Consider the following 27213-nt stretch of genomic DNA (forward strand, 5'->3'; position numbering starts at 1 on the left):
AACACGTAGGAGCCCCTCAGCCCCACAGGCTTGTGAATGGGGGGAGCTGGGAAGCACTCCCCACCTGGGGCCCCTGACTTGAATCTGCAGCTCTTCGACCTCTACCAAGTGGTACTGCCGGCCCCACTGCCAGGGAGGCCAGGCCCACCCAGGGGATATCCTCATACCGGGTGTGTCTGGCTCGGGCCCAGGCGATGGGTGGGATGCTAGGACCTGACTGTGCCTTTGCATGCATGGCCCCCGGCTGTTTCAGGTCCCCAGCATTCCCATCTTGGGCCTCAGCCTGGCTTTCACTCCACTTGCTCCTCCACAATCCCTCCCACCTCACTCCTCCCTACCTTCCTGCTTCTGGCTTGCCAACTGGGGCAGGGTGGAGGTTTCTCCTCCTGCACTCTTCCCACCCTATCCCCGTGGATGCAGAGGGTCCCACTGGACCCCAGCACTGTCCTCCCAAGGCCTGTTCTGCCTCGGACTCAAGGTTGGCCACCCCCAACTCCCATCTTCCTGTCGGTGGCCCATGAAAAGCCTCGTCCACAAGCTATAAATCAATCCTCTCTGCCTGGGAGACCTGCATTCCATCGGCCAGCCATTCCTCAGCCAGGGTCCTCACTCTGTCCCCAGCCCAGAGGCCAGATCAGGTTAAGTGTTTGGTGGCAAACCTCACAGGGGGTGTGCAAGAGGGAGGAAGTGAAAGAGGACAGAAGGGAGGACAGGGGCTCTGACCTGGAGGCTGGGGAGCACCGGCATACCTTCTTGAACTTCCTCTGCAGAAGCAGCATCATGGTGGGCAGAAAGGGCAGGAGGGAGAGAGAACCGGTGTGAGTGGTGGCAGCCCAGAGAGGAGGAGAGGGCAGGGTCGAGGCGGTGGTGTGAGCAGGCCAGGCTGTGTGGGGTTACGGAGCCCCTCTTGTTTCTTCTTGGGTTCTGCACCCCCCACATGGCCACACCTGCCCATATGGTATTGAAATCATGCACATACCTGGTACATGAACTTCATGGGACAAGGAGGCCACTGAACAAGAGGTAAAACCGTAGGTCAGCGGTCAAAGGAGAAGGGTCCAAAGTTAATGGAAAAGCCACCCATCACCACTGTAGCCCAAGGGTGGGGTGTGTGCGGGGAGCTAGCGAGACACGGCGGAGAGTTAGCCCAGGCGCCGCCACTGCCCCAGTCCCGTGTCCCCAAACCCTGATCTCAGCATCTGGGAGCACCCCAGATGGGGAAACTGAGCCTCAGAGGGTGGCCGGGAGCTGTGGCTCTTGCCCTTAGTGGTGGAGGTTCAGAACTGGGGCTGGGCAGTCCTTTGCTAGTCCCCATCCCCTTTCTGTCCCAGGGCACCTCCCTGCCTTTGGTTGGGGCGCCAAGGCCCATGTGTGAGGTTGCAACTTGGCTGGGCAGCACCAGGGGCCCCCAAGGGCAGGGCTGGTGGCCCTGGGAGGCAGAGCCACAGATGGGCTATGGGAGGAGTCCCCCGGACCCCCACTCCCTGCCATCCCAATAGCTGACGACCCATTCGTTCTTTCCCTGATGGGATTCTTTCCACCCTCCCAGGGTACTGGCAGCCCAGGGCGCCAATGACAGCTCTGTCTGCTGATCTGGGCATGACACCCCAGCCGTCTTATCTGCCCCCAGGCTGTGTGCACCACAAGGGTCTCATAGCAGAAGGCTGTGCGGGGGCCTGGCGGCGGGGGTGGCAAGGGCATGAGCACAAGGGAGCTGACAGTGCCAGGTTGCAGGGCTCTGCCCCCTGCTTCCTTCTCTCCCCTCACCCTTTACTGTCCCAAGATGTGGCTGGGGTCCTGGCCAGGCCCAGGGGTCAGTGCCACCACGGACTCTCGGCTGCCCACCCTGGGGTGGAAGCCTAGGCTGCGCCCGCTTCTGGCCATGAAGCATCCCCTCTGGCCCATGCCTGGGGATGCCCTGGTGACAAGGAGGCTAGCCTGCACCTGCCTGGGGAGTCCCTGGCCCTACTGCTGCCTGGAGGACTGTGGGGAAGGGGTCCCACCCTCGAGACCCCATTCGCTCTCTGGTCAAGCATTGGCCATTGTTAGTGGGTCACATTAGGTCCACTTGTGGGGGCCCCTTGGCTGGCTGGTAGCTCGTGCCCCTTGGCTGTTGGGTACCCTCTCCCACACTCCCATGTGGGCTCAAGCCAGGCCCTGGGCCCCTCATGGGAACCAGAAGTCCTGTGTTCTCATACCTTTCCTCATGGATTTCTGCAGCTGATGAGAGCTGGGGCTTGCAGGTGGCAGGGGGAGATAGGAGAGGATTAGACAGGGACACACGGCAATCCTTAGAGGTGAGGTGGAGGTCAATGTCTTGTAGGGCAGAAAGGCTGGGGAGGGGGAATGGGGGCCGGGGCCTCGGACCCCACTTACCTTCCTCCAGGGCTTCCTCTGAGAGCTGGAGAAGTCTGGAGCAGGAGAAGGCGGGGTTGGGGGAGAGACAGAACAGAGACAGTGATTAGCGCGTACTCAGGTCGCAAGGACAGGAGGCTGGCTGGCTGAGGGAAGAGGCCTTGGCCTTGCTTGGCTGGGGTGAAACATGGGGGTCAGTTCTGAAATGTGGATGTTACAGTTCCCTGATGAGCCTTTCTCCCTCAGCCCATGAATGGTCTGGGTTTGTTCACTGCAGTCTCTTTTCTGAACTTTGGGTTCTCCAGGCATCTCACAGCTCCAGTACCCGCAGGCCTATCAGCTCCCAGCCGTGGCCTCCCCTCTGTTCCCTCTCTGAGGCCCTAACTCCCTCAGGTAGTACTACAGTGGATTGAGCTACAGGCCCTGGCTGATGATCTGGGGGACTGGGGAAAGTGTTCCAGGACATGTCAGGTCTTGGCTCAAAGTCAATTCCCCAGAGGCCAAGGAATAACCCCCAAGCTCCTTTCACATGAGGCCCCACAGTGGCCCCACCTCAGCAAGGCTGCAGTCTTGGGCATTCACAGTCAGGCAACCAGCTGAAGAACCTCAGTTAGGCAGAGTCCTGCTGGTAGCTGGGGCTTGACCTTCATGATCCCCAAACCCCTAGCCTGCAGTGGAATGAGAAACCCAGTATCCTAGAGGGAGAGGGGTCCCAAAGTCTTATGCCAGGTGTACCCTTCCACATACCACCTCCCCTAACATGCTGCGAGGCACTCCTTTTAGGAGGACGCCAATGCAGTGCTCCTTCATGATCACTTCCATGCAGAAGTAAGTGTGGTGAGAAGAGGGAAACTTCATCCTGCTGCAGGTTCCCGGGACGGCTGAGTTCCGCCACCTGCCTGGCTAAGAAGGAGAAAGGGGAGAGACTCAAGGGACCATTTCATCTAGATGGGTGGAGGTGGTCTGCTAGCTGGGTGAAGCATGCTTTTCTTCTTCTCAGCTCTCCCGCTGAGACACCTTGTGGCACCAGGGTGACATCAATCTGACGCGAAAACGCCACCTCTTCCCCAGACACAATCTCCACAGCCTGACATGCAATTCCATCATGTAGTTAAGCAGGACTTCATGTTGTGTGATCCGGGCTGACTTCTGGGTGTGCACGTTGGGTTTTTGGCATGAGCCTGCTGGAAACAGGCATGGGGAGTGGGGATGGTTTCACGGCTGGCATAGCCATGCAGACTCCCCTTCCTCCAGGGACTTTCCAAGAGAAAAGTGCCCTTCAACAGTCTGCTGTGTGTGAAGGGTCCTTGGCGCTGTTATTCTCCATTGTTAGTGATGATCATGGCTCCCCGTCCCTACCATGTGCTCTTGCGGCACCTGCAAACAAGCTGCCCTCCTATCTATAGGAGCCTGACCTTGGTGTCCCTCCTGTTTTCCATCCCCTATCTTCTGGCTGACCCTGGGCAGCTCTGGCCTGGCCCCACCCCATCTTGCCTTGGGAAGCCTAACACCCAGCCCCAGCTGCCAGCCATCCGGAACAGGCAGCTGCAAGGTTTAGGATCTGGCCCAGAAACTGGGGATGCCCTGGGGTCTGGGGTGTTCATGTAGCCCAGCTCCAAAAGAAGAATGTCCAGAGTCCTTTGCTGGCTGAGGCCAGAGCCAGGGCCAGTCTGTGCCCTCTGATCCATCTGCTGCCACTTGGTGTCGGCCTCCTCCCTGGCCTCCACCTGGACCACCGCCATTATGTTGTCCACAACCAGCACTGCATCCTCCCTCAAGGCCGCCTCCTCCCTCTGCACCACTGCCGCGCTCTCCTGCCTCAAGGCTGACCACGGGGGCCCTCCTCCAGAGCTCCCACAGTCCACGGCCTACTCCTTCCTCCCCACACCTCTGCAACATCTGGCCTCTGGGGGCTGCTCCCCTGGAGGACCGCGGGCGTCTCCTGCTGACTATCCTTTGCCACACCTACGTGGACACAGTGCTTCTGGTAAGCCCCACCGGGCCCGCAGCCCGCCTTACCCGCTGCGGGCCCTGGGCCGCTGCAGGGTCACCGGCGTACAGGATTCTAGGGGCCATAGGCAGAAGTCCTGGTCTTGCGGAGCCCTGCCAGCAGACATTGCGGCCGCAACTGCGCTTGCGGGAGCTTCTGGGTCAGTAAGGCAGCACGGCACAGCGTCCACAAAGGCCATCGATGGGCATCCCTGGCTGCTGGCCTCCAGTGTACCCAGGGCACTGTAGGAGAGGTCCTTCGGAATGCTCAGGGAGAAAGCATGATACTGGGAGCCTGTATTTGCTAGACCTGCAGGAGTCCCTGCAAGGGTTTTGTCCTCAAGAGCAGGGTAATTCCTGTACTTCTGTAATAGAAGGCGACTTTCCTCCCACGCTCCCGCCCGACTCCACTGTGCCTAAGCCGCCCGAGCACCCGGCGCTGGTCCCTCTCTCTACACACTAGATCGGCAATTCTCAGTAATATCTGCCTGGTCAGCCAACCGAAGAGAGATGTTTCATGTGTTCACTGTGGGTCAATGGCTTACAACAGTCAGCATGCCAGTTAGGGTGCAGGACTTCCAAGCACCCAATTTCAAAGTGCACACTGCCGGTGCCACCTGATAGAAGCTCTGATGGCTTCTCGCAGGAGTCTTTCCCCGGGAGGGTGGAACTGCAGGCCTCCCGGATGCGGGAAACCCCGGAACACGCCCACCACCCACGCACTGATAAGTCGCGGAGAGTAGCGCCTGTTCCGGCACTTCCGGCGCCCTTGGCGTAAAGTGCGGATGTGGCATCGTACGCCCCAGTCGGCCAACCGTCGTCTCGAAGCCAAGTGCGTGTGCTGTGAGGGCCCCGGAACCCAGAGGCTGTTTGTCCTACTCAAAAGCATCTTTATTTTTTGTTTCTCTGCTCAGGTTGGTCTCTCGGCAAACATACAAAGACAGCGAGCTTTTTGGGTGTTGTCTGTAAAAGCGGATGGGTTTTCAATGTGTGGGTGTTGAATTATGGGAGGAGAAAGTAGGGAAAGAAATCGCTAGTGTTATTAAGGAACTCATTTTTATGAATTCATTGTCTGTTTCTTGAGGATTCTTCCCTTTTCCGTCGGCCGTGTCTGACCGGTGGGTAAGTTGTGGGACAGCGAGCTAGGGCCCCGTTGTTTTCATGTTCACTTTTTATTATAGCGGTTTTTCTTTGTGAATGTGGTCATAATTTAAATATACAGGTGGTCGGGCGCGGTGGCTCAAGCCTGTAATCCCAGCACTTTGGGAGGCCGAGACGGGCGATCACGAGGTCAGGAGATCGAGACCATCCTGGCTAACACGGTGAAACCCCGTCTCTACTAAAAAATACAAAAAACTAGCCAGGCGAGGTGGGGGGCGCCTGTAGTCCCAGCTACTCGGGAGGCTGAGGCAGGAGAATGGCGGGAACCCGGGAGGCGGAGCTTGCAGTGAGCTGAGATCCGGCCACTGCACTCCAGCCTGGGCGGCAGAGCGAGACTCCGTCTCAAAAAAAAATAATAATAATAAAATAATAAAAATAAATAAATAAATAAATAAATATACAGGCAATATACTTTACCACTGTGATTAAAACCTTGTCCTTTTACTCAGCACGTGTCACATGTCTGATTTGCCTGGCAGGAATCATCAACTTTGGAGGTAAATTGCGTTACTTTAGTGTATGTGGAAGTCTGAGGCCATAAATAATCACAGTTCAAATTTGTGTCTGTAAAGCCTTGAAATGTCTGCCTTCTTGTAAGACAGTATTGGTAGTGTTTCCTGTATCTCTGGTATGGTAAATACTTTAAACCGGGTAGGTGAGTGTAATCCAGAGAAATGGCGATAGATAGCCTAAAATGGAAACGAAATAATCGCACTCAAGTTATTTTATTAACCTAGCACGCCGATGTACTCTGGTAATCCTGGCATTTTGAGAAGTCAAGGTGGGAGGGTGGCTTGTAGTCAGGAGATGGAGACCAGCCTGTGTAACATAATGAGCTCCTTTAATCTGTTGCCATTTTGGCACCAAGGACTGGTTTAGTGGAAGGTGATTTTTCCCCAGACAAGGGGTGGGTAGGGTGAGAAGGCTGAGCGCTGGACTCGTCGGGGTGGATGGTGGGCATCAGGGCCCCAGTGGGTACGGGAAGTGGCGGGGCTTCGGGTCAGAGCAGTGTGACGGGGGTGGGGACTGGGCAGCCAATCTGTGAGGGGGACAGGGCATGGCAGCGGGAGGATAGGTGGGATGGTTTCCAGATGAAGCTGTTCCACCTTAGGTTGTTCTCAGACATTACGTTTTCCTAAGGAGATTGCCACGTAGGTTTGTCGCATGCACAATTCACAGTAGCGTTCCTGTGAGAATGCAGTGCCTCCGCTGATCCCACAGGTGGCGGGGCTCAGGCAGTGGGAGTGGTTCACCACCTTTTGTGCACCCGGATTGCTAACAGGCCAGAGACAGGTACCCGCTGGAGGCCAGTGTTTGGGGATCCCTGATCTCTTGTATATTTCAAATCACTAAACGTTTGTAAAATATTTAAAATATTCTCCCCCAAGAAAGCAAGTACTTTAATTAGGTGAATTAAATCATTTATCCAAATATCAGTCTTGGCGTGGTGTTTCACCATTGAAATCCCATCAGTTTCATAGCCTCATGCCGTCAGATCACTTGAGCCCAGCAGGTCGAGACCAGCTTTGACAACATGGGGAAACCTGTGTGTATTCACACACACACACACACACACACACAGACACACACGCCCAGCTAAGGTTGCAAGGGCCTGTACTCCCAACTATTTGGGAAGCTGAGATGTGGCATGATCACTTGAGGCTGGCTGGAGGACACTTCAGTCCTCCTCTCAGGAACAATGAGAGAAAGAAGTCAATATTTATTTAATGCTATTAATGGAAGTACACTTTGGCTAAAGGAAATTGAAGTCTCTGGGGGAAAAAAAGGAAACAAACACACAAACAAAATCACATGTACCCCCTAAATGTATAGTTTTCAAATTAAAGTATTTAAATGCGGGCTTCCTGAGTATTGCAACTTTAGAAAATCACAATAGCTTTTGTTATCTAAGTTTTATAAACGAGTTTTTGTGAGGTTTATGGTAAAATGCAGCGTTTGTCCATGAAGTTGGTGCTGCTTTTGCTCTGTATGTTATACCTTTTTCATGTTTCAAGTAAGAAATACTAAGAAGATGTCAGCCTCTGTAAGGGTATTTCACTTGAGGTTTCAACACAGTATGTAATAAAATTTTTATCTTTTGGGCTTCCTTCTTGTTATCTGACTGTAAATAATTTTTTACCCTTTACAGCTAAATGATGGAAGTGAATCAGCCTGGCAAGCTTTTCATTGGTGGGCTAAGCAGAGAAGCCAATGAAAATACGCTTAAAGCAGTATTTGGGAAACATGGTCCCTTGTCGGAAGGTAACTCTTAATGCCAATATATATTTCTGTATATTTTGTATTTATTTTTTACCACAGTAAACATATACTCAAAATATTTCCTTAAATTCTTAAATTGTTTTCTTGTTTTGTTTTTTAACTGTTGTTTTGAAGTTTCTGTTTGATATTCGGATAATTCTCATGGCAGCAGCTGAAGGGTTTGTGGTGCAGCTGAAGGGTTTGTGGAAAGGGTCACCTACTACTTCAGAAGGAAAACGAGCAAAAGTAAATTATTTGTGCAGCTAGCGAGCAAAATGAAATATAATAGGCAGACTATACAGATGACTTAGTATTAAGAATCATAGTGATGATGTGAAATGCAATTTTTTTAAATTTCATGTAACTCTAAGATGTTTAGTACTATGATGAGTTAGTTATATAAATGTAAAATGTTTTCATATATTTTAGTTGTTTGGAAGAAAGATCGAAAAAACAAGTGTAGAGGCTTTGCATTTATTACTTTTGAGAACCCTGCAGATGCTAAGAATGCTGCCAAAGATATGAATGGAAAGGTAAGGGTCCCTAGTGAATAATGTTTTAACTCCGTTTTTCAATTAGCAGTATCACTAGGTCCTCTTAGTATTACTAAACTTTTGAAGATAGCAGATCACCATATGATTTAAATGCTTTAGCCTTCCTCTTCTTTCTGCCTCATAGATGCAAATGTGTTTGAAAGCATATAGAAATAAACATTATATGAATTACTGTATGGTAATCCAGTGTCCGTGTTTGTACTTCAATACGAGTGTAAATAGATTTTCAAAAGCTTACAAAGAGGTTTAAAACTTAGAAAGAACCCTCAGGAATATGACAGAAAGAAGTCAATGTTTATTAAATGCTGTTAATGGAATTACTTCCAATTCCTGGAAATACTTTTGTAGCATAGACAAACTGTGGATATATACCTAGACACACTTACAAGAAAGAAATCTTCTGTAAAGAGACACCTAGACAGACTCACAAGATGGAAACATTCTTGTCCATTCTCTGAAAATATATTCTAGAGAACGTATATTTAAAGAAGACCTTTTCACTGAAGGAAGTGTTAAGAAGTTGAACATAGAAAATAATGTGAGAACGTTGAATTTGGATAACAGAACAACTGACTACCATTTTTGCCCCATTGTTGCCCTTTTCTCCTAAGAACATTTTTAGTCTGTCCCAAAGTGATTTATGTAACATGCGTACATAATTCCTGATTTTCCCAGTGTGTTGGTGGACTTGTTTTGATCCAGTCCATGGTCTCTTGTCCTACTGAATCTTAAATTTGAGGGACTGTGTGTTTATTACAGCTTTAAACTTTTCTGTAATACTGTTAACTACTGAATTCCTGTACGTTTTGCAGTTAAGGTCATTCCATTCTGGACCCTTTGGAGCTTTTTGTGTTTTATAACATTATCACATATCACAATCTGATTTTAGTTTCTGTTACCCTTCATGCTATCTCGAGTATGCTTTCTTGGACTTGGTGAGCATTGCTGTTCTCTGTAAATGTCTAAGAAATAATAATTTATTCTTCAAAAACACCTTAGATTTTATAGTTTCTTCCTAGGCATATATACTAGGTGTTTTGTACTCCCTGTACCATGTATTAATCTCTCGATTGTTAAATTGTCTTTAGTGCATATTTAAACTTTCCTAGTTACTTTTATTTCTGTTACATCTAGCACACTTCCTGGTGCATAGCAGACAGTACATTTTTATTCACTCTTATACTCTTGTATTTGAAGGTGTGGTAGAACATGCTTTCTGTTCATGTCATGGTGTCGGGACTGGAGATAATTTTGACTTATGTGTAGTAGTAATCTATGATAATTGTTTCCACTAGATTTTAAGCAGCAGAAGAGGTAATTTTTGTGGATGTGATTTCTAAACCCCTTCATCTCACATATTTTATTGTATAAAAATAAATATAAATGTTATATGCACATAACTATTAAGAATGGAAATAAGGAGGTACTTAGAGTTTTCAGGAGGAATGAAGAGTTTAAGAAATTTTGGCTGACCTCGGAATACTGGGAAGCAAGCAGCCAAGTGCAAATCTGGGGAAAACGTTTTTGCCGAGAAATAGCAAAAGAAGTCTCAAGGTAGGACCAACTGGCTATGTGGCTGCAAGAGATCTTGGAAGGTATTTAAGATCTTCCCTCAAATAACAAAAGCCATGTAATTTTTAAATAGAGTTCTTAGCTGAACTGTTTTCAAACATTACTTTGGCCTATAGAAAAGATAAAACTGAAGAAAGTTATTGTGAATTTAATTAGGACATTTAAGCATTTCTGAGAAATAACATGCAGTACTCTACTAAGAGCTGTTTTATAGGGACACATCTAACGCCAAATAAGAAATTAGTACAGCAGAAAACATGAAGGAGACCAACTCTAGGTCACATTTAAGGAAACAGAAGTAGAGTAAATATAGAATTGTAAATCATACTGGGAGTTTGTAGGTAAGTGTGAGCACAATAAATAAGAAACTGTTCAAAATGAATAACTAATGTCTTTGAATAACTAACATTACTTTTTAAAATGACACATTCTTTTATATGCAGTTGAAACACTGAAGCTTTTAAATAAGTGAAGTGGGTGCAAAGATGAAGTAAATTATGTATTGTAAAGAACAGATGTGCTACATTGTCTGACTGAATGTGTGATGGGTTAATTTTTTTGAAGTGTTATTTTTTAATACTGGAGGCTTTTCGAGGAATTTGAATAATAGAATTTGTGTTTATCCCTTCATGGAAGGCATGTGCTGAGCAAATTGTGAAGGACGTGATAATTACAGGAAAAAATAAAAAGAAAAGAAAAATGTTTGTGTTCAGTGAAAACATGTAGAACTGAAATATAGTTGATGTAAAATGTTTGTAAAATGTGTTTAGGTTAAATGTGACAACTATTGATAGTATACTTTATTCTTTCAGTTTTTGTATGGAAAAGCAATAAAAGTAGAACAAGCCAACAAACCATCCTTTCAAAGTGGTGGTACGCGGAGAATACCACCTCCTTCAAGACACAGAAGCCCCTTGGGAAGTCTGAGATCTACAAGAAGTAGTGGAGGAACAAGAGGGCGGCATCACTCACGTGGAGGACACTTGGGTAATGTTTTAAAACATAAAGATGGAACCATAGGACTGAAAGACAGTGTTGGAAGATATAGAAATTTCTCAGTTTTATTTACTTCCTAGGAAAAGTAAATTCTTGTTAATAAGCAAAATCATTTGTAAATACTAAAGATGTATTATAAGAAAGATTGAACTAATATCTAAAATTTGTTTTAAAATCTTAATTACTTTGCTTGGGAATAATGTAAATTTCTAACTGAATTGAGTTTATGAATGCTGATTGTCTGTACTCAGCAGGTTTTCTGCAGAACTCATTCACATTCATAATACTTTAGAGTTTCTTACTTTGGGGCCCCGTAATTCATAGATACTGCATTGTCAAAATACAGTGAAATCTTGAAAACCTTCCAAAAGGGCATTAGAAACTCAGTATTTTAGGATTGCTTTCACAACATTTATTTTTCTGTGTATACACGTAGACACATGGATGCAAATATTTTGATAGGGATAATTTGCATAGTGGCCTGCCATAAAGCATTTTCCACTTAAGGGATGTGGAACGTTAATTATTCAAAAGAGTCTGTGACTCAGGAAATATCTAAGTTTAAGTCTTTCTTGAACTTCAAAATCCTACTCTTGGCCGGGCGTGGTGGCTCACGCCTGTAATCTCAGCAGCGCTTTGGGAAGCCAAGGCAGGTGGATCACGAGGTCAGGATATGGTGACCATCCTGGCTAACCCAGTGAAACCCCGTCTCTACTAAAAATACAAAAAATTAGCCAGGCGTGGCAGCGGGCACCTGTAGTGCCAGCTACTCGAGAGACTGAGGCAGTAGAATGGCATGAACCCAGGAGGCAGAGCTTGCAGTGAGCAGAGATCATGCCACTGCACTCCAGCCTGGGGAACAAAGCAAGACTCCGTCTCCAAAAAAAAAAGAAAGAAAGAAAAAAGAAAAAATCCTATTCTGACACTTCTTTTAAATAAAACCTTTTGACTATTGCAGGCCTAATGAATATCCTGACAACAAAGGCAGAGGAAAGCAAATATTTCCTAATAGTACTTTAACTGATTCATGCTTTAGTGGTATCAGTAAAAATGTTGAAATAGGTCAATATACCTTCTATTATTTTATCATCAACGCAGGGACCTCTCGTGGTGCACCACGTGAGTGAGGGCCTCAGATGACGTAGGTGGAAGGAGGCACCACGTTATAACAGTATACGAGATAGACATGGCAGAAGTCTGAGAGTTACTCAAGGAGCCATGGTGATTTCTGTTTCAGTGGTGGTGAGCATGGTGGAAGAAGGGAACGGCGCACCACCCTCCTTGTGAAGCACATTGTAGCTCAAGTTACAGGGCTTCTATAAGTTGTGTTAGGGAAAGCCGATCTGAAGGAGGAGATGGAAGTAGATATTTAAAATAATAGTTCTTGCATATCAATTCTTGCTCACATATCGAAAATTAAAATGGTGTTTCAGCATTATTACCTGAGTACCACTATAAGAAATAGGTTTGTTTTTTATACCTTGTAAGGAGAGGTAGATACTGATTTCTTCCATGAATTTTTTGAGGTATTCTGAATAAAAGGAATTTTTTCAAAGTAATTTTATAATTTTGAATGCTATTTGAAAACTGTCTGTTTAGATGTAATATCTGTAACTCAGTATTTTTTTTTTTTTTTTTTTTTTTGAGGCAGAGTCTGGCTCTGTTGCCCAGGCTGGGATGCAGTGGGATGATCTTGGCTGATTCAAGCTCCGCCTCCTGGGTTCATGCCTTTCTCTTGCCTCATCTTCCCAAGTAGCTGGGACTACAGGTGCCCGCCAGCACACCTGGCTAATCTTTTTGTATTTTTAGTAGAGATGGGGTTTCACCGTGTTAGCCAGGATGGTCTCCATCTCCTGACCTCGTGATCCTCCTGCCTCGGCCTCCCTGTAGTGGGACAGGCCGCAGGCATAACCTCTGAGATACCAAGTTGTAGAAGGAAGGGCTTTATTCAGCTGGGAGCATCGGCAGGCGACCATCTCAAAATCCAAGCTCCCCGAGTGCACAATTTCTGTCCCTTTTAAGGGCTCACAACACTAAAGATTTCCCAGGAGAGGGTCGTGATTGATTTGAGCCAGCAAGGGGTACGTGACAGGGGTTGCATGCACCGGTGGTCAGAGAGAAACAAAACAGGGCTGGGAGTTTCACTGCGTTCTTTTACATAATGTCAGGAACATCAGTCATAAGTTGATTTTTAACTATTAGGTTTAGGCTGGGCAAACCCGGCCAGGATGCCTGTCTTTAGTTTTGCTTCATTGTTTCTATTATTAATTTTTTAAAGAACAGGTGCTGAGGATACAACATTGTGAGAGGATCTTTTTCCTCAATTCCCCCCTTTGAGACTTTCACTCATTTTATTAGTGGGAGCTCTCACTCTCATTATTTATGTTTTCCTGTGTAATAGATTGATAGTGATTTATATAGTACGCTTGTGCTGAAGCATTTTGGTGAACTAAAGTAGCGACGAAGCTTTTTATCATTTGGAGAAGTATAGGTATCAGACACGGGAGCAGTAAGCAGATTCCTGTTATTATTATTATTCCTATTATAAGAGTTTTAAATCATCCTATTGCTGGAAACCAATTTCCAAACATGGCTTCCAGATTAAATCCATGCCACATTTGCATGGGTACATGTGCCAGTTGTGTAACTATATCTTCGGCTACCTGCCCCGACCATCTATGTGTAGACAACCTGCCCCTGATCATCTATGTGTAGACAACCTGCCCGTGATCATCTGTGTGTAGACAACAATTAGTAAGGTTGAATTTTCCACAAACTCCTCCTTCAGCTGCTAGCAAGTAGTCAAGAACTAGTCTATTTTGATAGATAGCATTTCTCATTAGTTTCTTACTGGGCAAGAATAGTCAAGGTTTGACCGGTTTTATTATTAATAATTTCTAGAACAGCTTGTAACCGTATGATTCAGTTGAGCATGTAGATGGGGGTCTGATATCCCCATGAGTCATCTTGAGCCCACGTGGCGGGGCCATAGTATTGTATGATTCTTTCTGGGGGCCATTCATCATCTTTCCAGTTACTTATGGCTCTGCTCCGTTTTTTGTGGGAAGCATAAACTGGGAAGCCCAGGAGTTCACCTGTTTTTATGGGCAGTAAGAAGAAAGATGGCTTAATGCTACCAATTACACAGCTACCTGTCCACTGATCAGGCAGCTTAGCATAAGCTCTGTGTCCCCGTATCCAGTATAACCGCCGTCCAGTCTTGGTGGAATTCTGGGTGGGCCCAAACAGTCTGCAACTTTGGAAGTTTACTGAATGGATTTCTTTCTGTGTAGTTGGAACTCCACCGTGTAACTGTCTTTGTGGTACCATTATACAGCTTTTGCCCAAGACAAGTCAGCCGCCCTACAGATGAGTGAATCCCTTTCCTTCTCTAGCTATGCAATACTGTCTAATAATTGAGGTTTTTAGAACCCAAAAATTGTTAGGGTGGTTCTTCTGGGCTGGGAACTCATCAGGAACTGGGTCTGTAGAAACTAATTCTCGGGCTTCCCATGGCCAGTGATCTCCTGTTACGGTTCCTCCACAAACATAACATGAAGTGACATTTAGAGACTGGGCTACATGCTCAGCTACTTGCAAAAACAAATTTTTAGTTTTTCCTGGAATCTCAGGTACTGGCACATTTAGTTCATCATAGAAAGTCTGAAGTACTGGTTCTGGGGAGCATCTTTGAATATCTCCTTTTATTAGGAGGCTTACGCTAGGATCTACTCCTTTCCCATCAATGCCTCATGTTGCATATTTTCCCTGATTCCATTCTGGGTCTGAGGGGTTTGTGATGATCAATTCTAAAGGATTGCAGCCCCCACTCATCCAGGAGGGGCTGGCTTTTCCTTTTTGGAGGAGCCAAACAGGGCCTTTTCCATCTTCTTTCCAGGTAGCCCAAATGACACAAGACCAGTACTGACACATGTCATGTGAATATGATTCTTGACAGATATACTTATTTTCTGCTGTGTAACTTTTTCCCCAATCTAGAGAACGGCATCCTATCCCATGCAGCTTACTATTAATAGTGGCACAGGCATCAAATTTTAAGGTTACATTTTTGTAACCTTAACCCTTTCTTCTGTTTTAACTATTATTTTACTTGTGTCTTTTAGGAAAGGACCAGTCCTTAGTCTTATTTCAAAGACTGTGATCATGGGAGGTTGAGAGGGGTCCATGTTATAAGGAAAATAAGTCCCACGACAATTTTCCTCATGCTTCGGCCATGCGTAGACCAGTCAGCTTCCGGGAGTGACTGGAACAGGGCTTGTCGTTTTCCTCAGGGTCACTTTGCAGTGATTGTCCAGGCTTGGTTTGACCTCCCAGGTCTCAGCTGCTGCAGGCTTCACACGACTATGGTGACTCCAGGCTGGGATTCCTTCCACCTTTACAGCTGTGGGAGTGGTCGGGACAACAGTCTGGGGTCCCTTCCACTGTGGCCGCAATGGAGTCACGTTCCAGTCCTTGATCCACACATGGTCACCTGGAGAAAAAGGGTGAACTGCGGAGAATAAGCTGACTGCGCACCTCTGATTTACCCAAGCTGAGATAGTCTGGGCAATTTTCCCCAAAGCCGGTAGCTGCCGCTGTAATTCAATCTCACCTAACTCTTGGGGAGTACCTGGAAGTCCTCGCAGTATAGGAGGAGGCCTGTGATACAGAATTTCATAAGGGGAGTATCCTGTTTTCTTAGAGGGGTACACCTAATTTTAAACAATACTGTAGAAAGGGCTTGTATCCGTTTTAATCCTGTCTCCTGACATACTTTCCCTAGACTATTTTTGATAGTTTGATTCATTTGCTCCACCTTTCCGGAACTCTGAGGTCGATAAGCAGCATGTAACTTCCAAGTGATTCCTAATATCTTTGCCGTCTTCTGTGCCAAGTCAGCCACAAATGCTGGCCCACTATCTGAGCCAATTCATAGGGGCAGTCCAAACCTAGGGATGAGATCTCGAAGAAGCACACAGGTTACTTCATGAGCTTTTTCAGTTCATGTTGGATAAGCCTCCACCCACCCAGAGTAAGTACACACTAGAACCAGTAAATACTTGTTACCTCTGCATTTAGGCATCTCTGTGAAGTCTACCTGAAGATCTTCAAAAGGAGCTGCTCCATAGGCTTGTATGCCGGGAGGCACAGAGGGGCCTTGTTTTGCACTGTGTTGTCGACAGGTAACGCATCGCTGAGCTACTGTTTTAACAAGAGCTGGCAAGTGTGAGATGTAGAAATACCGGCCTAACAGCTTTTTGAGTGATTCTTGGCCTAGATGGGTAGTTTCATGTACAGCCAGCACGACTGCAGCTCCTAACGGCTGTGGCACAGCTATTCTTCCATCTGGCAACTTTATCCATCCTTCCTTTATTGTTTGTCCTCCCTCTGTTTGAAGAAAGTCTTTTTCCTCTTTAGAATAAGTTGGCACCAGGTCAAGCATTTGAGGGAGTAGTGGGGCTGTGACTGACGCCCGGTAAGGAGTAGATGCTGCTTTTTGTGCCTCTGTGTCTGCTCGGGAGTTTCCTTGGCTCACTGAGGTGGAAACCCGCTGGTGTCCCCTGCAATGCGTGACTGCCACCCTTTGTGGTTTCCACACTGCTTCTAATAATTGTAGAATTTCTTGTTGATATTTTATGTCTTTCCCCCCAGAATTTAACAGGCTTTTTTGTTTATATAATGCTGCATGTACTTGAAGGGTTAGAAAGGCATATCGAGAATCAGTATAGATATTTACAGTCTTACCTTCACTGAGTTCCAGAGCCCGAGTAAGACCAACGAGTTCTGCTTTTTGGGCCGAAGTGCCCTGAGGCAATGGCTTAGCTTCAACAATGTCATCCAAAGTTAGTACTGCATATCCTGCACACCTTTCTCCTTGCGAGTCGATGAAGCTGCTCCCGTCCACATATAACCCTTAATCTACTTAATCTACTGATTCCCATGGCTGGTCTCGAAGATCTGGTTGGCTAGAATAGACAGAGTCCAACATTTCTACACAGTTATGTTCAATAGGGCTGTCAGATACCGGGAGCAAGGTGGCAGGATTTAAAGTGTTACAGACTTCAATGGTTATGTGGGAGTTTTCACATAACAAGCCTTGGTACTTAGTTAATCTGGCATTTGTTAGCCAATGGTGTCCTCTGGTATTCATTAAGGTTGCCACCGCACAGGGGGCTTTTATATTTAGGTTCTGTCCAAGGGTTAGTTTATCCGCTTCTTGTGCTAACAGGGCCGTTGCTGCCAAGGCTCTTAGACATGGAGACCAGCCTTTAGAAACCCCATCTAATTGTTTTGAGAGGTAGGCCACTGGTCTTGGCCAGGGCCCCACAGTTTGAGTTAAAACTCCCACTGCCATTTTTTCTCTTTCTGACACATAGAGCGTGAAAAGTTTTGTCAAATATGGTAATCCTAAAGCTGGGGCCAACATAAGTTTTTCTTTTAACTTATGAAAGGCTTGCTGTTGTAGAGTCCCCCATTCAAAGAGCTCTCTGTCACCCCCCTTTGTAACTCCATACAGTGGTTTAGCTAGCACTGCAAAGTTTGGGATCCATAATCTGTAAAATCCCACAGCCCCTAAAAATTCTCTTACTTGCTTCCGGGTTTTAGGTTCCGGTAGGCTGCAGATGACCCGCTTTCTTTCTGACCCTAGGCTGCGCTCCCCTTTTTGAATAGTGAATCCCAGGTAGCATACCTGCTGTCTGCAGATTTGAGCCTTCTTCTTGGACACCTTATACCTACAGTCCTCCAGGTGCCGAAGCAGGGCATCCATTGCTTTTGCACACCCGACTGCCATGGAGTGTCCTAGCAGAAGGTTGTCTACGTACTGGAGCAGGGTGCAGCCTAGGTCTTCAGCAGGAAACTTCTGGAGATCTCGAGCCGACGCTTCCCCGAAGATGGTGCGGGAATTTCTGAACCCCTGGGGAAGCCGAGTGCAAGTGTACTGAGTGGTGACACCTGACCCTGGATCTCCCCACTGCAAGGCAAACAGCTTTTGGCTCTCAGGAGCTAGCCTGATGCTAAAGAAGGCATCTTTCAAGTCCAGGCAAGTAAACCAGCCGTCCTCAGCTGGCAGCAATCCTAACAGTGTGTATGGGTTAGGAACTGCTGGGTGCAGAGTCACTGTAACTTGGTTTACCAAGCGTAAGTCCTATACAGGTCGATAGTCTTTGGTCCTTGGTTTAGGGACAGGTAGGAGGGGGGTGTTCCATGGAGACTGGCAAGGAACTATAATCCCGAAGCCTTTTAAGTGTTTAAGATGAGCCTGTATTCCTTTAAGGGCTTCCCTGGGAACCGGATACTGCTTTTGTCTGAGTGGCTGGGCCCCAGGCTTAACTTCTGTGAGTATGTTTGGGGCTTGATTGATTGCCAGCCCCAGAGGATTGTCCTCCGCCCATACTCGGGGCCATCGCTCAGCTAGAGCTGGTGTTATTTCCTGGCCTGACTGGGTTAGGAAAAGTCTCCACTCTTCTTTGCGGGGTACTGTAAGGGCCATCATGACTGCCGTTTCTGGTAACTCCAGCTGTGAAGAGCCCTGTTTTGTAAAGGAAATATTGGCTCTCATCTTGCTAAGCAAGTCTCTTCCCAACAAAGGCAATGGGCAGTCAGGCATATACAGAAATTGGTGAGTCACTTTATGCCCTCCTACCGAGCAGGTCTATGGTAGTAGAAAGCCTGCTTGGCGGACACTCATGTTGCTCCAATTATATCAATGGTCTTTTTAGATAAGATAGCCACTGGGGTGGTTACTACTGAGTGTTCAGCTCCGGCATAGACCAAAAACTTAATGTCCTTGCCCCCTATTGTTATCCTGACCATGGGCTCCCTGCGGGACATTTGAGCCCGGTCCCCTTCAGTCTAGCAGCCCTTCAGCTAGATTGAACAAAATTCCTTCATCTTTGTTTGAGGTCTTTTGCTCTGCATCAGTCTGTTTTTCTCTTGGTTAGGGACATTTGTTTTCCCAGTGTTCTGTTTCTTTACGATAGGCACACTGGTCACATTGCAGACGTGAGTGATTGGACTGGGCATTCCTTCTGGAATCCCACTTTTCTGGCCCTTTCTGGGGGATCCCTTTAATTGCCGCAGCCAGCAAATCAGCGTTTCGCCTGGCCTGACGGCTTGTTGCATCTCTATTTACAAATACTTGATTAGCTATTTCCAGTAGCTGTGAGGTATTCATTCCTGCAAGCCCAGCCTGTTTTTGCAATTTTCTCTGGATATCTTCCACTCTAACTAAAGCCATATTAATCATACGCTTGTTTTCAGGACTATTCGGATCCAAAGGAGTGTACATACATACAGTAAGCTTTACAGAGTCTGTCATAGAACTGGGCTGGACTTTCCTCCTTTCCTTGGATGACTTCAGAAACTTTATTTACGTTAGTAACCTTTTGAGCCCCTTTTCTTAACCCTGCAGTTAATGCCTCCTGGTATCGTTTTAGCCTCTCCATATCTGGTCCTTCATTTGGGTCCCATTGAGGGTCCATTCCTGACAGCTGAATTCTTACATATTCCTGAGGATTTTGATAATCAACTGGGATGTGCTCCTCTAGTCATTTAGCTGCTGCCTGCAGCACCCTTCGTCTTTCACCTGTGTTAAAGAGGTACATGAGTAGTGGGTGGCAATCAGCCCAAGTAGGATTATGAGTCTGGATAATTGTTTGGAGCAAGTCAATTAGAGCTTGAGGCTTTTCAGTGTAAGATGGAGTGTTATTTTTCCAGTTGAGGAGGTCAGCAGAGGTGAAAGGGTGATACACAAAGGCACGCCTTTCCACTATGTGTCCGTCCTCATCTACCCAGTATATCGCTGCTCTCTTAGGGGCATTTGGATTCCAGTCTTGGGCCGTAAGCAGGCTGCCAAGGGAGGAGTTTTTCCTGCAGCTTCACTTTCTTTTTTGTCTACTCTGGATGGTCTAGGGGGCTTCAGGTTCAGGAGAAGGGGGCCTCCCCGCTTGATAAGCGGGGGTGGGAGGCACAGTTGGTGCCATCTCTTGCCATGAGTCCTCGGGCTCTGGGTCAGACAGAACTTTAGGAACCAGCTTCCCTTGTCCGGTGGAGCGAGAACCTTCCTTAACCAACTGTCCCTTTGCTACTGGTACTGCTGCTGCCTGCCCCCTTAACAACTGCGGGGGATCTAAAACTAGCTGTAACCAGGAATCTATATATGGAAATTGATCTGGGTGTCCAGGCTTGCCTGTTACTTTGTGCCATACTTTTGAAACTAAAGACCTGTCTAAGCTTCCTTCTGATGGCCAGCCTACACCTAATGCTGGCCAGTCTATTTCACACAAAGTTCTAAGTTTTCCTGAAGTCATAGTGACTCCATAGTCTCCATTGAATCTTCTCTTGAAAGTTTTTAGCATAGTTCCCAATGGGGTGGGCTTGCTTTGTGCCTGACCCATGTTCTCCAGGACAAAATACCACACTCTCACCAGAAACACTCACCACAAAACAAAGAACGGGTAAAAAGGGCACACACACACTTTTATCGTTTATACCAAACCAAAATCAGAACACCACAAAATTCAAAATCTGAGCACGAAGAGATTTAAGCCAAGTCAAAACCAAATCCAAAGTATCCAGCAATTCAAGTCAAGACAAAACGAGAACAAAAGTGCCAATCCAGGCACACCGTGGGTGATCAGGCCACGCTTCCACTCAGATGGAGTGGGGCAAGTTCCAAAGACTAGTCTTACCAAGTTTCAGATGTCCGGACTCCAAGTGCCAGTTCCTTCCCAGTGTTCAGCCACTGCGTTAATCCTCCTTGGGGGCCTGCCATGCACTGCTCTGATGAGGCGTTCCACTGGGGCAATTGCCTACCCGGGAGCGCTCTTTGGATGGTGTCACTCAGGCTGGCCAGAGTCCCCCACAGGGATGCTCCATAGGGCAGGCCTAAGCCGCCTAAGGGACTGCCTTGGCCATCGGTCAGTTACCTCGCTTCCTGGTCAGGGAGCCAAGAAATGTAGCAGGACGGGCGGCAGGCAAGACCTCTCAGCCATCAAGTTGTAGAAGGAAGGGCTTTATTCAGCTGGGAGCATCGGCAAGCGACCATCTCAAAATCCAAGCTCCCCGAGTGCACAATTTCTGTCCCTTTTAACAGCTCACAACACTAAAGATTTCCCAGGAGAGGGTCGTGATTGATTTGAGCAAGCAAGGGGTACGTGACAGGGGTTGCATGCACCGGTGGTCAGAGAGAAACAAAACGGGCTGGGAGTTTCACTGCGTTCTTTTACATAATGTCAGGAACATCAGTCATAAGTTGATTTTTAACTATTAGGTTTAGGCCGGGCAAACCCGGCCAGGTTGTCTGTCTTTAGTTTTGCTTCATTGTTTTTATTATTAATTTTTTAAAGAACAGGTGCTGAGGATAAAACATTGTGAGAGGGTCTTTTTCTTTCCTCATCCCAAAGTGCTGGGATGACAGGTGTGAGCCACCACGCCCGGCCGTAACTCAGTATTTTAGGATTGATTTAACTATATTTGTTTTTCTGTGTATACATGTGCAAGCATCTATGCAAATCTATTTTATTTTTCATTTCATATGGAGAATTTGCAGATTGGCCTGTCATATAGCATCTGCCATTTAAGGAATGTAGAACTCTAATTTCTTCAGAGAGTCTGTGACTCAGGAAAAGTCTAAAAATCACTGCACTGCTTCACAAATAAGTATGTAACTTTCTTTGCTGGAGGATGAGTCACTGTAAATGGTGTTTGTGATTGATTTACTCGATAGGAATGAGGGGTCAAATTTTACTTAAGAAAACCAAAGCAAACCATGCATTAAAATATACCTGTTAGGTAAATTGTATTATCTCTTAACATTTCATTTGGAGTTTGAACAACTAGATGTGTGATTCATTAGAGATGTTTGCTCAAGTTGAAATTGCAGCGTATGATCCATTCTAAGAGACAGAGCTTTGTGTCTTTTTTGATCCAATTGATCTTGCTCTGCCATGAATGAGAATATCCCTGTTATTACATGTGACACCACCAGGGAATTGGAATCTATCTATCTATCCATCTATCTATCTATCTATCGCTTGATCGATTGTAATATTTTTCATTATTTAATGTGCAGTTCTTAAAGGTTACTATAATTGAGCATAGCCCAAGCTGAAAATTGCTATTAAATAAGGGAAATTTAAGAATTCTAAATTATGTTAACAAGTTTTAGAGACCATGTATTTTTCTAAGGTGTCACTTTTTGATTCTGTAATTATTTGAGTTCCTTTGAGTGGAATTTAATTTTACGATACGTTTTGATGAAGCTTTCTTCATGCCCGAATGATATGAGTAGCCATTTATCACTGATATCCTAATATGTTTTTCTTGATCTAGATTATGTTTAGAAATTTGACTTGTAGATTTCTGCTCTCTCTTCACTCTCCACGTATCCCACATCTCTCTCTCACACCAATGTATAATGATTTCTGATTATTTTTGTGGATTTTCTAAATGGACTTTTATTGCTTGAATTAAAGTAATTTCATATAGAAACACTAAAGTTTATTACTTTAGAGAATTGTGCAATTTTACGATTACAATGTGCAGGAAATATTTATACACATCTAAAATTTAGCCATTTAAGAAACAGTGATGTTTCTCAACTAAAAAGATTTTGTATGAAACACAGGTGATGGCGGATACACTCTTAATCTCCACATGAGTTCTTCTAGGGGAACATTTGGAGTTAAAAGAGGTCCATATTCAAGAATTGGAAGTCCTCCTCCTAAAAAATCTGCTCCTTCAACTGTGGCAAGAAGCAATGATGGGATGGGAGGCCAAGGTAAATGCTACCTGAGAGCCAGACCGTAGTTTTTGTATGACTGAAAATGAACTATTTACCTGAATGCTTAACTTTAAGATTGAGGAACATATTAGAATTGACACATACATGGGCCTATTTATTGATTGATAGCTTTTATTTTAGTTTGAATCTCACTAGGCGAATTTCAGATTTATGGTGAAGAAATATTTGACCTTCTAACTGCAGATCAAAGAAATGATTACAAAGAGGCAAACGCTCCATTTAGTGCTTTGTTTGCTAGAAAATTCCTTTTAATTGTTCTTAAAGTTCCTGGCAGTATTCTTTGATGGGAGGCTTCTTAATCTAAGGAATCCTTCCATATCCTACGTCCCTTTGTATTTGACCCTGGTGTTCCAACCTAAAAATTGCATGTTGTTTTTTTTGTCAGGTTGGAGTCTTGCTCTCACCAGGCCAGACTGCAATGGTGAGATGATGGCTTACTACAGCCTTATATTCCTGAGCTCATGCAATCCTCCTGTTTCAGCCTCCTGAGTTTCTGTGGCTTATGGCATATACCACCACACATATCCAATTTTTCTTTCCCTATTTTTGTAGAGACAGGATCTCAGTACATTGTCATAGCTGACAGTAAAGCCCTGGGCTCAAGCAGTGCACCTGCCTCAGCCTTCCAGAGTGGCTCGAAGCATGAGCCACTCTGCCTGTCCGTACAGTTTCTGTGACCTTGGTAATGCTTGTGTGCAAGGCATTCTTACTGGTTCTTTGAGGATACTACAAGAGCATTTAGCAGAAAAGCAGTCACTGGGCTTTAATACTATTTAACAGGGTAAGTAGGCATTGAAATGGAGACATGAAGGAGTCCAACATTTTTCACAGAAATGCAGAGTTGTGAAATTCAGGGGCTGTATATCTACCATTAAGATTGTACAGGGATGTGTACGCCTTTACACAAGTTCCTTAGTGCAGGATTTGAAATTATTTGAGGAGAGAATTTAGAGCTAAGCAATAAGAGGTGAGCAGTAGGATTGAACAGAAGTAATAATCTTGAGAAGGAGGAGAAGAGTAAGATTTCAGACTGAACAGAAGAAAGCAAGGCAAAAAAGTGACAGTTCTCAGCAAAGAAGCTTAAGCAGAACAAATTAAAATTCTTACTAAGGCGTGCATCATATTGTGGAGGAAATGGAAACCTTCCATTTTCAATTTTCCATTTCGTATTAGAGGATTGGTGAAGTTAAATAGTAATTGAGTTCACAATACATAAGCTAGCAGATTTCCACTAAAAGATTAGCCAGTGAACACATCATAGGTGAGAGACTGACCTGTAAGAAATAGCATGTGAAGAGTATATTACAGGAAAACCTGTTCTGTTTTGAATGAGGCACAATGATGTAGTGACTTTTTTACCGGTAGTTCTTATTCCGTGTAAAATAAATCTTAGCCATCATTAGAAAAGCTGGAGTAGCATATTTTAATTTGTCCTCATTTAAGATAGAGCCAACCACTTAGAGATAAAGGAGAACTTTTATGTATAAATTTCGCTTTCAGTAGTTCATGAGTTGCAGTACTTGTGTGTGTGACACAGATTGAACAAGTTGGGTAAATTTAGTTTCTGTAGCTGAGATAAGATGACACATGTAAACTTTAAAATCAGCTTAAATATTGATGGCTTTACACATTTTCCCTGTGTCATTAATAGTCATCAATAATTCATATGGAAAGGAAAATAATAACTAGCTAGTTGTTAACAGTTAAGAATGAACTGTTACCCTGAGAATTAATGTTTAGCTTAAGCTGTGTTTAAGAAGAACTGGGCTTGCAGGAGCCAAGAGATTATACAAAGCTTTACGCTATAATGAGGGTGTCATGAATGTCTGGTAACTCAGGGGAAGAGAAAGAGAGTCAGGGGAGAAATAATTTTTAAAGTCGTTTTAGAGAAGAAACGATAGTATTTGAAATTCTCTGTACTTTACATAATACGTAATCATGTTAAATTAAAGGTCCCATGTCACGTGGAAGAGAGAGCTACGCAGGTCCTTTACGCAGAGAGCCATTCTCCTCCTGGAGAAACGACAGTATGTCACCAAGAGATGATGCTTATGCAACTAAGGATAGGTAAAGGAAAATTGAAAAAATAGTTGATTTTTGTTGTGGTGATGAAATTCACATAACAAAATTAAACATTTGGGGGTTAACAAATAAGTGACATTTAATACATTCTGTGTTGTGCAACAACCACCTCTATTTAGTAGAAAAGCATTTTCATCACTCCAAACTACAACTACACTACCGGTTAAGCAGTCCCTTTCATTTTCTTCCTTTGCGCAGCCTCCAGGAAACACCAATCTGTGTTCTGTTTGTGAACTTACCTGTTCTGGGCATTTCCTTGTATTGGGCTCAAACACTACAAGGCTTTTTCTGTCTGTCTCTTTTCTTTCTGCTGGATGCCCTGAAGGTTTATTAACATCGTAGCACTTCACTCCTTACACAAGCCATTAACCCATTATTTTGTTTGGGTTGTTTCCACCGCAGTATCTCTAGGCACAAATATTAGTTTGAGTACACTTACTCAATTCTGGATATATATGTGTGGAGTTACTTGATCATATGATAATTATGTTTGTTTTCTTGAGGACCCACCACATGTGTCCATAGTAGCTGCATAATTTTCCATTCCAACAAGCACTGTTTCATGGTTCCAGTTTACCTACGTCTTCTCAAAGACTCTATATTTCTAGCTTGTTACAGTTTATAGGCATTCCAGTATGTGGGAAGCATGGTATCACATTTTGGCTTAGAAATGCATTTTCTGAATCCGTAATTATGAGTATCAGTTCCACGTGCTTTTTGGGTATTTGCATATATTACATTTGGAGAAATGTCTGTTTAGATGTCTGGCCCTTTATTTATTTATTTATTTTAGTTGTAAACAGGTTATGTTTTGGATACTAGAAGTTGATCATTTGAAATTTGTTTCTTTGACTTATGCAAGCAGAAATCATCCAAGTTTTCGAGACACCAGGTGTTATGCTCCACCACGTAAAGACTATGCATGGTGTGATTATGGTCGTTCTCGCCGTGATGAACATTCCTCTAGAGGATACGGGTACTATATAACATTTTCTGGTTTTGTTCAATATATATCTTAAACTGTTCATTCTGACACTAACAAAGTATTTTGTGTGTGTGTGTGTGTGTGTTTTGTAGTGAACATGATGGCCGTGGTAGAGATGATTCAGAACCAAGTGGATGTTCTTACAGAGAGGCATATCAGAGTTATTGTAACAGTCCAGGTATGTTTTGTAAATTATAGGATAATATTTAGTAGACCAGATCATTGTTGTAACAAAATTTTATGGAAAATTACAAAGGAAAAACATAACATGTTTAAATATTGGGAAATGTTAACACTATAAAGCCTATGGATCTATATGAAGGTTAGAACTTCAATTCATTTACAGAAAATGTGACTGAACCTTTATTTTAGAATAAAGTTTCTTTAGCTTCCAAATACTACTCTGACACTTCTTTCAAATGAAACATTTTGGCTATTGCAGTCACAATTAATATCCTGTCAACAGAGGCAGAGGAACGCAGATGTTTCCAAATAGAACTTTAACTGGTTTCTGGTTTAGTGATACCAGTAAAAATGTTTAAATGTAGTTTAACATAAGTGCTATTATTTTATCAACCCTGCAGGGACCTCTCGTGGTGCACCACCTGCACCAGCTCCTCATATGACTTTTGGTGGAAGCAGTCGCCATGATTATTACAATACACGAGATAGGTATGACAGAAGTCGGGAGAGTTACTCAAGGAGCCGTGGTGATTTCTATTCCAGTGGTCGTGAACACAGTGGCAGAAAAGAACGAACATATCCACCTTCAGTGGATAGGGTGCGCCGTGATCCTCATGAAGAATATGGGAGCTCAAGTTACAGGGCTTCTAGAAAAGATGTTGGGGGAAGACGATCTGAAAAAGGAGACTGAAGCAGATATTTAAAATAATAGCTCTTGCATACCAAACCTTCCTTGGTTATCGAAAATTAAAATGTTGTTTCTGCATTATTACCTGAGTACCATTACTAGAAACAGGTTAGTTTTGTGGGGAGAGGTAGATATTAACTTCCTCCATGAATTTTTTGAGCTGAAAAGGAATTTTTTTTCAAAATAATTTCATTATTTTTAATACTGTTTGAAAGCTATCTATTTAGGTGTAATGTGTGTAGTAAAATTTTCAGAATAAACCTATACATGGAATGCAGAATGCCTGATTTTATTGCTACACATGCTGAAAAGCAAATTCAATAGGAGAGTAAATTGTGTTGTTTGTAAAAAAAAATGCCTTTGTTGGTTTGCACATAAATACGTACAGAAGTAGGCACATGTGAAGTCTCCCTTGGAAGCTGCATAAGTTTCCTAATTAGGCTGTGTTTCTTTTTTAAAAACTTACCAGCTTCAGCTGGGCAAGGTGGTTCACACCTGTAATCTCTTCTCTTTGGGGGACCTAGTAGACGAATCACAAATTCAAGTTTCAGAAGCCTTCAGAAACTGTCTGCCTCACGCTGAA

The 27213-nt window shown here is 44.6% G+C and overlaps 1 protein-coding gene across 1 annotated transcript; it reads left to right on the forward strand.

Annotated features, from left to right (window-relative positions):
* Window positions 1–5045: 5045 nt before the first annotated feature.
* LOC139360917 (RNA-binding motif protein, Y chromosome, family 1 member B-like) lies at window positions 5046–26896 on the forward strand. Its single transcript, XM_071089401.1, has 10 exons — window positions 5046–5258; window positions 5955–6002; window positions 7655–7767; window positions 8194–8297; window positions 10703–10877; window positions 22516–22668; window positions 24645–24759; window positions 25640–25750; window positions 25852–25937; window positions 26344–26896. Exons 3-10 carry the CDS (start codon window positions 7659–7661, stop codon window positions 26631–26633), a joined length of 1143 nt encoding a protein of 380 aa, XP_070945502.1. The 5' UTR covers window positions 5046–5258; window positions 5955–6002; window positions 7655–7658; the 3' UTR covers window positions 26634–26896.
* Window positions 26897–27213: the final 317 nt, after the last annotated feature.

This window comes from Macaca nemestrina, chromosome Y (assembly GCF_043159975.1).
Source record: "Macaca nemestrina isolate mMacNem1 chromosome Y, mMacNem.hap1, whole genome shotgun sequence".
NCBI lineage: Eukaryota > Metazoa > Chordata > Mammalia > Primates > Cercopithecidae > Macaca > Macaca nemestrina.

Coding starts and splice junctions, on each gene's coding strand:
- LOC139360917 (XM_071089401.1), top strand. CDS start 7,659: ATGATGGAAGTGAATCAGCCTGGCAAGCTTTTCATTGGTGGGCTAAGC. Junction 10,878..22,515: donor CTCACGTGGAGGACACTTGG/GTAATGTTTTAA, acceptor TATGAAACACAG/GTGATGGCGGATACACTCTT. Junction 22,669..24,644: donor TGATGGGATGGGAGGCCAAG/GTAAATGCTACC, acceptor GTTAAATTAAAG/GTCCCATGTCACGTGGAAGA.